This window comes from Pithys albifrons, chromosome 4 (genome assembly GCF_047495875.1).
Source record: "Pithys albifrons albifrons isolate INPA30051 chromosome 4, PitAlb_v1, whole genome shotgun sequence".
Classification (NCBI taxonomy): domain Eukaryota; kingdom Metazoa; phylum Chordata; class Aves; order Passeriformes; family Thamnophilidae; genus Pithys; species Pithys albifrons.
This window is the reverse complement of record NC_092461.1, coordinates 3,980,640-3,994,536: the sequence shown is the minus strand read 5'-3', so window position 1 is coordinate 3,994,536 and position 13,897 is coordinate 3,980,640. Positions and strand designations below refer to the sequence as shown.

The following is a 13,897-nucleotide window of genomic DNA, read 5'->3' as shown; positions in this document are numbered from 1 at the left end:
ATATTTCCCTAATTCTCAACATGGTCCTCCAGTTCCTAGATGAGCTTGGGTAAGGTGATCCAAGTCCTTGTGAGTTCCGTAGGTCAGTGTGGTGTGATGAGGATTTCACTCATTTCTTTCTGGAAGGAAGTATTGCAGAGCTCTTTCTGTGATCATGTTTTTTTGGTTCCCTGTAGTGGGTTTTTTTTAACTTAGCTCTGATCTAAACTCATTCTCCATTTTTTGAGCTATTTCTGGTTGCTGGACTTGGAATAATTCATGAGCTTGAAGCTCCATGTGTAGCTCCTTCCTTTGACTGTACTAATTGACAGGAAGCTCAACAGGAGCCACCAGTGTGCCCAGGTGGCCAAGAAGGCCATTGGGATCCTGGCCTGGATCCAAACTAGCGTGGCCAGCAGGCCCAGGGCAGTGACCCTTCCCCTGGACTCTGCCTTGGGGAGGCCACACCTTGAGTGTTGTGTTCAGTTCTGGGCCCCTCAGTTGAGGAAAGAGATTGAGGGGCTGGAGCGAGGCCAGAGAAGAGCAAAGAGGCTGGAGAAGGGACTGGAGCACAAGTGCTGTGGGGAGAGGCTGAGGGAGCTGGGGGTGTTTAGCCTGGAGAAGAGGAGGCTCAGAGGTGACCTCAGCACTGTCTGGAACTGCCTGAAGGGAAGTTCTGGCCAGGTGGGGGTTGGTCTCTTCTCCCAGGCACTCAGCAATAGGACAAGGGGGCACGATGGGCTCAAGCTCTGCCAGGGGAAATTGGAGATCAGAAAAAAATTCTTTGTAGAGAGAGTGCTCAGGCATTGGAATGGGCTGCCCAGAGAGGGGGTGGATTCCCCATCCCTGGAGGTTTTTCAACTGAGCTTGGCCGTGGCACTGAGTGCCATGATCTGGTAAAGGGACTGGAGTTGGACCAAGGGTTGGATTTGATGATCTTGGAGGTCTTTTCCAACCCAATCAATTCTATGATTCTGTGATTTCTTGGAAATACCAATTTGATTACCCAGTGGGCTCCATCTTTTTTTAAAGGCAGCAGCAGCAGCTCTTTAGAAACCAGAGACTTTCCTCTAAGTCTATTGAGCAAGAGCAACAGCCTGCAGAGCTCAGCAACCAGGAGACACCCTAGAACTTGAAACTAAAAATGGTGAAAAAAGATGAAATCATAGCTATGAAAGCCACATGGAAATACTCTGTGTGTCTTATCCAGGAGCCACCAAGCTTTATTTGTGGCTTTAAAGGAGTCATGGCTATTTTTCTCCCTTGAATATTCATCCCAAGCCTCTACTATAATGGCCCAAACAGATATTTCACCACAGCTGAAGGTCTTAACTCACCATCACTTGAATAAATGGAGTTCTCATTATAAGAACTCAGCAAAGCCCATATGTAGCTGCACTGAGGTACTCAAAGCAAAAGGATTTAGGACTTCCTGCAAATTCCTGAACATGGATACAGATTGTCTCCTCTCAGAGCCCAATGAAACATATTTTTTTGCTGTGCTATTACTGAGGGAGGTTTTTAAAGTGCTCATTATCAATGTGCCATTTGGTATAATTACTCTTTTCCTCTTGGCCAACTTCCTTAAAGAACAGAAATAGAAGTTTCTTTTTCCCGAGAGAAGAAACATTGAGTTTACAAGGGAATGGTTTGAACTTTCTAGCTCTTAAATGAAGGTACTTTCTTCATTTTCTCACACCCATTAATGTAATTAAAACCTCATTTCTATATATTTATGATGATAGTGGTGAGATGGTACCATTGTGTTTAACAAGTTTAATGCTTGCAATGCCATTTTTTGAATGGGATTACTTTTTATAAGAGAATATACCTCTCTCAGGTTTCTGAAATATCTAAAGACAAGCCTTCCAAAGCACACAATTTTAGTAAAATAAAGTAAAATTATTGGATATTCCTACTAATGAGAACTGAAAAAGATCAGTCCACCAAAAATCCCCCATGAAATCAGAAGAAATTCTGGACTTTCTCAAAATAAACAACTAACCTTTTGCACTAATGGTTTGGTTTTAGAAGGGTGGAGAACTTCCCTAAATCCCAGAGAGGGCTGGGACAGCCAAGGTGCCCTTCAGGAAAATTATCACCCAGCAGCAGGAACCTCACAAAACATGAGCACTAAACATGGACTTCCATGGGCTGCATCATTTTCTTGGATTACTTTTATATTTTTAGTAGAATTTGCAATTCAGGCTGGTATGAGAGATAAGTCCAACCATGAAAATGTAAATCATTTCCTTCAAGAAGACACTTTCAATCACCAGCAAGTTGAAACAAGCGTAGGAAAAAAATTTTATGCACTGTTTCTTCATCAGGATAAATTTAGGAGTTGGAGGCACATGGATTTCAGTTCTGTTTTTTCTTGTTGAATGAAGGGAAGTTCTGGCCAGGTGGGGGTTGGTCTCTTCTCCCAGGCACTCAGCAATAGGACAAGGGGGCACGATGGGCTCAAGCTCTGCCAGGGGAAATTGAAGTTGGAGATCAGAAAAAAATCTTTGCAGAGAGAGTGCTCAGGCATTGGAATGGGCTGCCCAGAGAGGGGGTGGATTCCCCATCCCTGGAGGTTTTTAAACTGGGATTGGCCGTGGCACTGAGTGCCATGATCTGGTAAAGGGACTGGAGTTGGACCAAGGGTTGGACTTGATGATCTGGAAGGTCTTTTCCAACCCAATCCATTCTATGATCAAATCTATGATTCTATGAGTTGAAGACTTGCTGGGAGGAAAACAGTTTCTGTGTTGTCCATAGCTTTGGCTTTCAGGAAGAACATGAGCTGTGATGGGTGAGTCTTAGCTCTAGTTGATGAGTTTGGATGTGACTGAAGCACAAATCAGACTGCTCAAAGACCCAGGTGTGTGCATGGATCCGTCTGGGACTCCTGAGCCCTGGTGCCTCCTCCTGTCCATGTGTGTCATGGTGTAACCCCTGCCAGCAACAAAGCCCCACACAGCCCTGCTGGGATCAGGGAGAGAGTTGGAAGAAGTAAAGTGAGAAAATTCATGGGTTGAGGTAAAGACAGTTAAATAGGTAAAGCAAAGCCTGCATGCACAAGCAAAGGAAAATAAGGAATTCCTTCACTACTCCCCATGGGCAACCAGGTGTTTATCCATCCTCAGGAAACAGAGCCCTGTGGTGTGGAACAGTGACCTAGAAAGATAAACACTATCACTCCAACATCTCCCCCTTCCTTCTTCTTCCCCCAGTTTATAAACTGAGCATGACACCATCTGGTGTGGAACACCCCTTGGGTCAGTTGGGGTTGGCTGTCCCAAATGTGTCCCCTCTCAGCTCCTTGTGTATCTCCAGCCTCCTCGCTGGTGGGATGGTGTGAGGAGCAGGAAAAGGCCCTGATGCTGAGTAAGCCCTGCTGAGCAGCAGCAAAAGCATCCCTGTGTTCTCAACCCTGTTTTCAGTGCAAATCCAAAAGACAGCTCCACACCACCTCCTGAGTAGAAAATGAATTCTGTACCAGTCAAAACCAGCTCAACGTGTATCAGAGGAGTTCCTGGTGGTGCCAGTGGTTGGTGCCCATTTTTAGGGGATGGTCACAAACCCCACTGCAACTGTTTTACAGGGCAGCATTTCTTTGTTGTACACAATGTTAGAGCCTGGAATTGCTGCACTCCTCTGGGTATGACTTGTGCCCAGCTTTCTCCTCCTAATTTTTATTTAATCTCCTTCTTGTAGGCTTGGCAAAATACCTTTTAAGGTTTATGAGTTTTTGTGGCAGTTCTTCACAGGATGAAACACGGACCCCTTCTCACTTGGGTGTGTGTCCTCTCCTGCTTTTGCTTTCTGGGGAGAGGATGCAGGAGACAGCACCTCACCTCTCTCCCTCTCCCCTCGTGCCTCAAACAGAAGATCCTCTACCACAAGTGAAAGAAAGGGACAGTAGGAGGCTGTATCTTCACTCCCCTTTATTCTCCTTTGTACAGAGTTGGACAGGGTCAGGCTCTCAACAAATCCCAGCTGGGAACAGCAGTTTGTTTCAAACCATGAGTAAAGCAGAAGAGGGTTTAGGTTATTTAACCAAGTCTTGGGAGAAGGATGTGAACAGAAGAACAGTTTTTGTAGGATAAATGTGCTCTTTCATCCATCATGGCATGAAGTGTGGTTGTGTTCCCATGGAAAGTGGGAGGTGTGGCCTTGAGCCTTCTCAAGGGAAGACTAAAGTGACCCTTTTTCCCAAGTAAGTTCTCTACCTGCTCTAACAGAAAAGTCCTTGCATCTCATCTTACCTTTTCTGCTTTCTTAAAAGCACAAACTGTGCATCTCCTCTCTGCTTGCTTTTAGCAAGGGGAAAATATCCCTTCTTTCCAAGCTGAAGTTTTTTACTGGAGCAATTCCTGGGATTTGTGGAACTGTCTACCTGTAGCCCCCAAAAACTCTGATATCACTTTTGCTGACCCTGGTTTTCTCTTGGTTGGTTTTTGGATGTGTCCTCCTTGTAGTGACTGCTCTGAGTCCTGTTTTGGAGCTGCTGTGTCTCCAGACTGTGTGTGTGGTGAGCAGGACAGACCTGTGGTTGTTCAGACACACAACAGTCATGAGCTACACTAATGTTTAATTAATTTAGCCTTGAATCTGTATTTAATAAATGCTGAAGGGATGGAAAACTCACTAATAAGAGAAAATAAGATATACACAAAATAGTTGATATCAATGAAATCTAACAATATTTTTTTTAAGAATTTATAGGAGCTTATGTAGCTCTTGGTGATGCAACCTGATGAAGTGCTTTTGTTGCAAGTAAAAATCTTTTGTACTGTCTTAGAATACAGAAAATACTTGATGTTTTGAGAGATTTCATAGCAACAGAGACACATTTAGAGTGATGCATTCAGTGCAGCACAGTTTGCAGGGGTTAAAAGAATGGCTTGCAGATTGCAATCAGCATGAATAATTAACGTTTTACGTCAAAATGTGGCTAAGTTGAAAGCAGGGTCCTAAAGGGATTGCACTTGCAGGGCTGTTCTTTGCCTTTCTGTTTCAACAAGAGAAATAAATAGACTGAGGCAGAGAGAGCTGAGCTGAGAGCAGAGCCTTGTGCTGGAACAGGAAAGCATAAAAGGTGAGAGACTGGGGTTGTGTGGAGCCCGTGCCAAGTGCTGCACACCTGGGGAGTGGGAAAAACTGGCAGGGGCTTGGAAAATGTGAGTGTTTAGCATGCAAAGGGAAGCTACAGACAGTCTCTTCATGGCTCATAAACCCCCTAAGCCAAGTGAGTGCAAATGCAGACATCCAGTGGGAGCTGCTGTCAACCAGAGAGCTGATCATCCTCCTTTGGCAAGGCCATGCCTTGTCTTTCCTTGGAAAACAGAGCTTGGAGAAGTTAGGAAAAGTTTAAATGGGCAATTCAAACAGTGAAGGCAGGGCTAATGAAAATTAATTCCAGGTGCAAAGGGAAATTAAAAGGAAATGACTGACCAGGAGATAATAGAAGAGCAGAGAATAAACCATTTTGCTAAAAGAAAAACAGGGTGGGTTTTTTTAATTGAAAGTGTTCCCGTTCAGGTAAAGACAAGACAAAAGTGCACAGTAATTAGAGTGGCTGTTCAGGTTTCCTGGCATTTCAAAAAGACACATGGTGCCTCTGCATGTTGTGCTGTAAAAAAGCTGCTAGAATAAGGTCCATGCAGCTGAAATGAAGGATATTTGGGGTGCAGTGTTCCAAAGAAACCTTGCAACAGGAGCTTGCTGGAAACTCATGTGCAGAATAAAGACTGGTTGGATTGTGATTGGCAATAACAAGTATTCTGTTAGGGTTTTTTTTTTTATTTATACAAAGTTCTTGTCATTAAATAAAATGGCACATTTAGTTAATTGCATCTTTAGGGCCAAGATGATTTTCAGCCTGTTACTATAGATGTGTGCAAATGTAACAGAAAGCACAAAGTAGCCATTGGTGCTTCCTAGAAAGGATTATAATCTGGAATAAATTGCCTATTATATAATCAGGTGTCTGATTGTGAGTGAGAAGTGTTAAGGAAAGGTCTGAGAGAGAACTCACTGTGATTGCCAGTAAGGAAGGTGATATTAAAGATCACAGGTGGGATGGGTGGGCTTCAGCCTTCAGCAATGAAACTGTTCTGTAAGAGTGGGGTTTTTTTCTCTAAAATGGAAGCTGGGTATATTATCAGCAACACTGATAGATGAAATGATTCCCAGACTGTGGTGGGCATGAGAAAACTGGCTGTTGTTCTCCAGGAAAACTTAATAAGTTGTGTTGGCTTTGGGAGGACCTTTGATCTGCCTGCTGTGCTTCTTAAAGCCAAAAAGGAGGTGACCCCAATGTTGTCTCTTACTGAACCATCTGGAAAGATGTGGGAAAATCCTAAGAACATACAGAACAGGCCCAAGATGGCCTGGTCTCTTTTTTTCTTTATAGTGGATTTCAAACATGTTTGTAAAATTTCTTTTATATTACTTGAATGAAAAATGCTTTGATTTGTGATGGGGTTTTTTTCATTGAAACCCCAAGTCTTGCTTAAGCCCTATATATGAACTTGAAGAGTATTAAGAACTTGAGAGTTGTTTCATAGCTTGTGAAACACTCTCAGTTTTGATTTCCATTGCTAGACCAGAGTGACAGCTTGGACAGAAGAAAGTGGGAGGAGAGGGCATCACAATCTTGCCATAAGTGCAGGTCCCAATATTTCTCTGTGTCTCGGTGAGGTCTCTCAGATCCTGGGGAAAAAAAACAAACCCAGAACAAGTTCCCCAAAGCACCAAGTATCAGACCTGTAAACATCATATTTGTGGCACTGGCCTCAAGATGAGATCTCAGCAGTGACTCCAAGCACTAATGAACATGGCAGTTCCTTCTCCCAGTTCAGCAGAATGATCAGGCTGGGTCTGATTTCCCCTTTGAAGGCAAAAAAAAGAAATAAAAAATTCAGAAAAAGAGCGCAAGGCTTGGGTTAGTTTCCATTCCTGCAAGTACCAGCTTTTTTTGGGAACAGCAAAGGTGTGAAAACAGCCCACAGAGCCTGCTGTCAGCAGTGGGTGTCACAGCCCACAGCCAGTCAATAGTCATTAGGAGCCAAAAAGGCAGGGAAACTCAGCCAGCTCTAGCAAAGGATGCAGCAGCAGCAAAGAAGAGGACAGAAAATCCAGCATTTCCTTCTTGCATCATGGGCTGCTTTTATTCTTGCTGCATTAAAACTGTCATGGCTTTATGCTAATGTGGTTTATTCCTAGCCAGTGATTATTATGCTTGGAATTAGTTGTGCTCTTGAGAGTATTTCCCATGAAAAAAATCATGTCCTGAGAAATGTGAACAAGGGGGGAAAAAGCTGGTCCTTGCATGAGCTTGGGGAGGATGGAGGAGAAAGAACCACGCTGATGCCTGATAGCAAGTGCTGCAGGAGTTCCAGGGCCCAGATGTGTGTGAGAGACAACACTGAAAGTCAGGGAAGAGCAGGAAAATATGGAAATGGTTTTGACACTGTTTGGCTTTCAGCAAACCCAAGCCTTTGGGTAAATTCTTTTTGACTCCAGTGTTAGTTTTGCCTGACTGTGAATCCATCCTCATTTACCATGAGTGGGAAAAGCTTCCCTGGGGGCAGTGAGAGCGCAGCTGGTGTGGGACAGAGTGGGATGGATGTGCAGAAGGAGAGACTCCTGAAGGGTTGGCAGTTCTCCAGGGAATGGCCTCAGCAGGAGCAGGTAGGACCAGTTATCACAGAGGAGCTGTTGCAGCTCTGAGATTCAGTAACTGAGGCACTTGGGTAGCAGCAAACTTGGCTCAGAGATGGGGAAAAGGTGAGAGGGGGAGCAGCAAGAGGAATTTCAATGTGTTTCAGCTGTGGGTTTATTAGCAGGGAGCCTAATTGAGCAGCAGGAATGTGTCATTCCCAGTTTGCTCCATTTGCTTCCTGCATCCCCCAGGTAAGACAGCAAAGACAATACCAGCCCATTACTTTGAGCAGCATCTCTGAAAAATCACAGCAGTGCAGCACAGGGGGATCTTACTTGCTTTGACTTGAGGCATCTCCAAAATGGAGGAAGGGCAAAAGGCACTGCCCCTTTGGCTCTGCATGCAGAGGGCAGTGCTCTGTACCCTGTGCTGCTCTTCAAAGCCCACCAGAGTCCAGTGAAATCAGAAAGGATAAGAAAATTTCTGATTTCCTCTTGTTTTTACTCTCCTGGTTGGTTCAGCATAAGCAGGCAATTCCCAGCCTCAGTGCAGCATTTCCCAGCCCCTGTACAGGACAGAGCCTTGTAATGATTCTTTGGATAAGAAGGAATTTCTCCAGGCAGTCTGGCACAAAGAGCTGGAACAGAATGAAATGCTTTGGCCGGATTATCTTTTATTCCCTTTGCTTTAAATTGGAAAAAGATGCTCTCAGAAATGTCTGTGTGTCTCTCCATTACCCCAAAGAACAGCAGTTTTTAACCATTTCCTCTGAAAACAGCTGGGCTCTCTCTGTCTTGCTGGCTACAATTTTTTAAGCCAGAAAGTCAGAGGCAGCTGCATCTGGTACTGATACTTTAGAGGAAAAAAGGATTGTGCTGCCAATGCTCAAAACAAACAAAAGAGCAATAACAAAATAAGGAACCTTCTCAGAAAAACCTGAGGGACTCAAATAGTGTTCCAGTTGGAGTTCTGATAATGAAACCTCCTTTGGGTTAGAAATGCATCTCTGGCTGTTCCCATGAAAACCAACCTAAATTTGGCTCACTTAAAAATTTCCATTGAGATGCATAAGAATTTTCCAGCCAAAATCTCTGGTGATTCTGTCAATGTGGAGTGGGTGTGCCCATCCCTTCAAAGCAGTGACCTGCTGAGGTTCCTGAGCCCTGCTCATGGCTGAGATCAATCCTTAATGTACTCGAGGGGAACAGAAACACTGATTTGTTCTCCTCAGTGTAAGAGAGGTGACAATTTGTGTCCTGTGTTTATGAACCCAGACTGAGTGTGCAAATTTCTCACCTCAGTTTTACTGGCAGTGTTGAATTACAGCACAAGCCAGAGAAGAGCAACGAGGCTGGAGAAGGGACTGGAGCACAAGTGCTGTGGGGAGAGGCTGAGGGAGCTGGGGGTGTTCAGCCTGGAGAAGAGGAGGCTCAGAGGTGACCTCAGCACTGTCTGGAACTGCCTGAAGGGAAGTTCTGGCCAGGTGGGGGTTGGTCTCTTCTCCCAGGCACTCAGCAATAGGACAAGGGGGCACGATGGGCTCAAGCTCTGCCAGGGGAAATTGAAGTTGGAGAGCAGAAAAAAATTCTTTGCAGAGAGAGTGCTCAGGGATTGGAATGGGCTGCCCAGAGAGGGGGTGGATTCCCCATCCCTGGAGGTTTTTCAACTGAGCTTGGCCGTGGCACTGAGTGCCATGATCTGGTAAAGGGACTGGAGTTGGACCAAGGGTTGGACTTGATGATCTGGAAGGTCTTTTCCAACCCAATCCATTCTATGGTTCTATGAAATGGCATCCCTTAAAAATAATCTGAAAAAAAAACCCCCACCACCAACAACCTAAAAAAAATCCAAAAAACAACAACAATCCACACACAAACCCCATCCTGTATGCTGACTGACTTACACAGATGCTTTTTTTAGGGAGAGCTTATTGCATCCCTGGCAGCTGTGGCAGAGTCTCCTGTCAGATGCTGATTCCTCCCTCCTGTAGGTGTTTTCTTTGCAGTCCTGATTTGCCTCTCTCTGTGCCTCTAATCACAGGGATGTTATTCCCAAAAACTATCAGAATAAATTTGACCTTGCAAATGTGAGAGGGGGACCAGGCAATGTAACTGCACCAAGTGACCATCCCCAGAATTCTCTTGCTCTCATTGGGTGGGAAAGGCAATTTAAATTCTTCACATTTATTTTTTTACAAGTATTGAGGCTATCCCAATGTATTCCAGTGTAAAGGTTGCAGAAAACTGAAATCTTGAGAACAGAGACTGAGTGAAAACCTCTAATCCTTCCATGGGAACTCAGCCCTAAATGAGGACTCTATTAAAATTCTCCTGAGTATAAGAACTGGGGGGAGGTGAATGGGCAGAAAAACAGGACCAGGCTTGGGCCCCTCACTACAAAAACCTGAGGTGCTGGAGCATGTCCAAAGAAGATTAACAGAGCTGGTCAGGGGTCTGGAGAAGAAATGGGAGGTTTAGATTGGATATTGGGACAAACTTCTTCAGGGAAAGGGTTGCCCAGCATTGGAACAGCCTGTCAGGGAAGTGGTGGAGTCACCACCTCTACAGGGATTGAAAAGATGTGGGGACACAGTTTAGTGGTGGGCATGGGAGTGTTCTGGGTTAACAGTTGGACTCAGTGATCTTAAAGGTCTTTCTCATCCTAAACCATTCTATGATTCTCTGAATTTTTAGCTCCCTTTCTCTCACTAGGCAGTTCCTAATGCAGCCCCTTTTGTAACCCAAACAGTTCCAATGGACATGGTAATGATACCAAAGGGTCTTTATTTAGCAAGGTCCTTGCTCGTGATAAATATTAAATGTCTCTTTCCACCACAAAAAAAAAAAAATCAAAAAACAAAAAACCACCACCTTGTAATGTTTTTTTAACCAGTTTTTTTGAACTTTCTCTTCCTCACTCTGTCACACTTGCCCAGGAATGGCTGATGGATGAGCTGCCAGCTGTCTGGAGTGATGTAGAACAATCTGTTAAAGCTCATAACTTTGTACTAATCCATATTCCTGTTGAATCTGATTGTTAATATTGTTCCTTACAGTGGATTAGATGTTCCAGTGGAAAAAAAAGAAAATAATGTTCAAATAATAAGGACTTTCCCTTTGTTACTGTTCTCTGTGACAACAGAAAACTTTGACCATCTATGTGGATCTCTGATAATTTATTAAAGCAATCATTTAATTTCCATTTTCTTGGGGTTTTTTTTCTCTTTTTCTTGGTGAAACCACAGCTGAGGAAGTGGAAAGACTGGCTGCAATGCGTTCAGATTCTCTGGTACCTGGGACTCACACCCCTCCAATCAGAAGGAGAAGCAAATTTGCCACTCTTGGGAGACTTTTTAAGCCGTGGAAATGGAGGAAGAAGAAGAGTGAAAAATTCAAGCACACTTCAGCAGGTAATAATTGCATTGGGGTCAGTTGGTTCATCTGAAACTTTTTGCTCACCAAGGCTAAGAATTTGTAATACAGCCTCAATTTGTATATTTTTAAACTGTTGGAAACTTGACTTGGAGAGATTTGTCAGATTCTGGGAGATATTTAACTTTGTTATGAACTATTTCTTTAAAAAAAAATAACAAAGCAACACCTTGAATGCACTACAATTAATATATTCAGGTTCTGAATAGAGCAAGAGGATAACTCAGAAGTCTGAAATCTTGGAACATTGATTTAGCAGATTATGAATAAAAGAAACAGCAGCATGAAAAGATGATGCTAGTGATCAATTTAGCCACATTCAAACTCCTGTGGGTGCTGAGAGAGCAGTGAAAAAAATACGTGACAAAGAAGTTGATGTTGTGTTGAGTAACTTGAGGAAGGGAAGGATGTGCCACTTGTCTGAGAAAAAACAGATCTCAGTTCCTGCCACACCCTTCTGCCATCACTTTGCAACACTGCTACTGCAAGACCCTTTTTGATTAAAAAAAAAACACATAGAAAACTGCAAAAATGTGGTTTTCATGTTGCAAATTGGTCCCAGTGAGAATCCCAGATCCAGGCACTGATGCACATGGTGGAAACTTTGTAATCTATTTAAGTTTCTTTTCTTTGTTCTTTCATGATGACCAATAATTACTACATGTGGTTTTTGCAAGTCTTGAGCCTGGATTGTCTGTGTGAAACCCTGATTTTTTTTTTCCTGATTTCTTATTGTTCTCACTAGAATAGAAAGACAACAGTAAGAATCTTCCTCCTTCAGGTGCCAGGCAAGGTTTGAGTCCCAGCCCAGTTGTTTGTGCCCTGTGCATGGCACAGTGGGAGCTCCCAGGCAGGACCTGGCAGCCCCTCCTGGCACCCCAAAGCCTGCACTCCTCAAAATGACCCAGAATTTGGCAAGAAGTCTCACTTAACTAAGTGCTGATTCTTGCCTGAGGTTCAGTGCAGAATAAGAGTTTGCAGGGTTTATATCCCAAGGTGTTCTTTCCTCTGTGCTGTGCTTTCTGATTCGTCAGCCAAAAACTAATGAACTGGAATTGATGACTGTCTCACTCGGAGTGATGATCTCAGGTTTTGACTTGACAGCTGAGAAACTGTTGTCACCCAAAATGACACGTTCCTACAAAACAAAAGGCTTGTCTTTGATGTTCTGTTGAAGTCCCAGCCACGGTGCAGTTGTCTCGGTTTGAGGGGAAAAACCAAAATGTTTTACCCACAAGCAGGGGAGGGGCCTCCTCCTCAATAATCACACCACTCTTTATCAAATTTAAGAAAAGGAATTTTAATACAAGAAGGATAACTGCTATATATATATATATATATGTAAACAGACTAGTGCAACCCACTTCCCCAACACCATAAGAGGAAAAAAAAAACAACAACAACAAAACCCAGCAGGTTTTCCTCCGGGAGAAAAGGTTATACTTAAGTGTCCTTGTCACAGCCAGGCTGGCTGCAGAGTGAGTTTCAGTCCCTCTCCAGCGAAACAGACGAGCAGTGGGCTTTCAGATGGACTCAGTCTCTTTCCCCTGTGTTCCCCGTCCAAGAAGCAGACAGGTACCAGCAACCAGCAGCAAATCCAAGGCAGGTAGCAGCACAGCAGGAAAAAGTAATCCGAAGTAGGCAGCGGCAAGACAGCCAGGGAAAACCCCAGCAGTAACCAGCAGGGCAGCCTGCCTCCTTGGAGCCCCCACTCCCCCGTTCCGCCGAGCCAAGACTGAGGAGAATATCCAAAAAAAAACCAAAAGAGACAAACCTGCCCCCACCCCAGCGATCACAGTTAACTACTTCTTTTGTTAACCGCTGGCCTGGGCAGTTAAGTGGCAGGGGAGAGAATTTACATAATAATCCCAAACTACAACAGCAGTGCAGCAGTTTCCATAAAACCAAATAACTCCATGGAAATGTGGACACTGTGGTGAGAATTACTTTGAATGCAGCTTTGGTTACAAGTAGGAGAATAACCACAGCTGGTCAGGGAGTACCAGGGGTTGCCAAAGCCTGCCAACTATTTATTTGATGGTTCATCCACCTCCAGGAGGGGAGGCTGAGCTGTGGTTGGCTGGAAGATGGATTGAATATGCCCACAGAGTCTGCTCTGGGCATCTCAAGAAGTGTTGGGGAGATTTGCCCCATTACCAAAATATTTGGAAAGTACCCATAGATTAAAATCAGAGTGAAAACAGGTATATTTTCTTTATTCAAGAGGAATGGTAAGCTTTACCAGACATGCCAGCATCTCTCCTCCCCTGGTCACAGGGATTTCAGTGCCAGAAAAACTAATTTAAAAGCTGGGTCTGAAGGAACATTTGTCGATTGCAGTGCTGGGTTTGATCTTGGTTGAATCCAAACCCTTTCTTTTTTTCTTTTTTTTTTTAATTAGAAAAATTTCCATTTCTACTAAGTTAGCAGCTGCTCTGAAGGGTTGGGATTCCTCTCAGCTCCCCTGCTCCCAACTGCAGCTGTATTGCCAAGGATGTGGAATTTGCTGAGATTTACTCCTGGTTGTTTGAGATCTGGGACCCCACCAGACCCCCCAGAAATTAAGTTGTACCTTGGCTTTGTAGCACCAGAGATTTTACACACAAAAAACTGGCATTTTTCTGCCAGCATTTCCACGACCTCTTGTCTAATACCTCTGATCTCGCTGAGAAAATATATTTAATCTTTATAATAAATCAAAGGCTGAGCTTGTGAGTTGGCATAATGAGAACCAGCATGAAACTTCATAACACAGCCTGATTTTCTTCTAGTGCACTGATAAATGTGCCTCTTGGGGGAAAAAAAATATTCCTATTAGTGTCCTACAGGCATG

The 13,897-nt window shown here is 43.9% G+C and overlaps 1 protein-coding gene across 5 annotated transcripts in view; it reads left to right on the top strand.

The window, feature by feature from the left end:
• The window catches only part of PHACTR1 (phosphatase and actin regulator 1), a 271,226-nt gene that overhangs the window by 150,857 nt on the left and 106,472 nt on the right, over positions 1-13,897 (top strand). For all 5 annotated transcript variants that reach the window (XM_071553248.1, XM_071553246.1, XM_071553247.1 and 2 more), the window contains one exon: positions 10,878-11,042. In XM_071553248.1, coding sequence (XP_071409349.1) covers positions 10,878-11,042 — 165 coding nt within the window. The remainder of the gene's footprint in view (positions 1-10,877; positions 11,043-13,897) is intronic.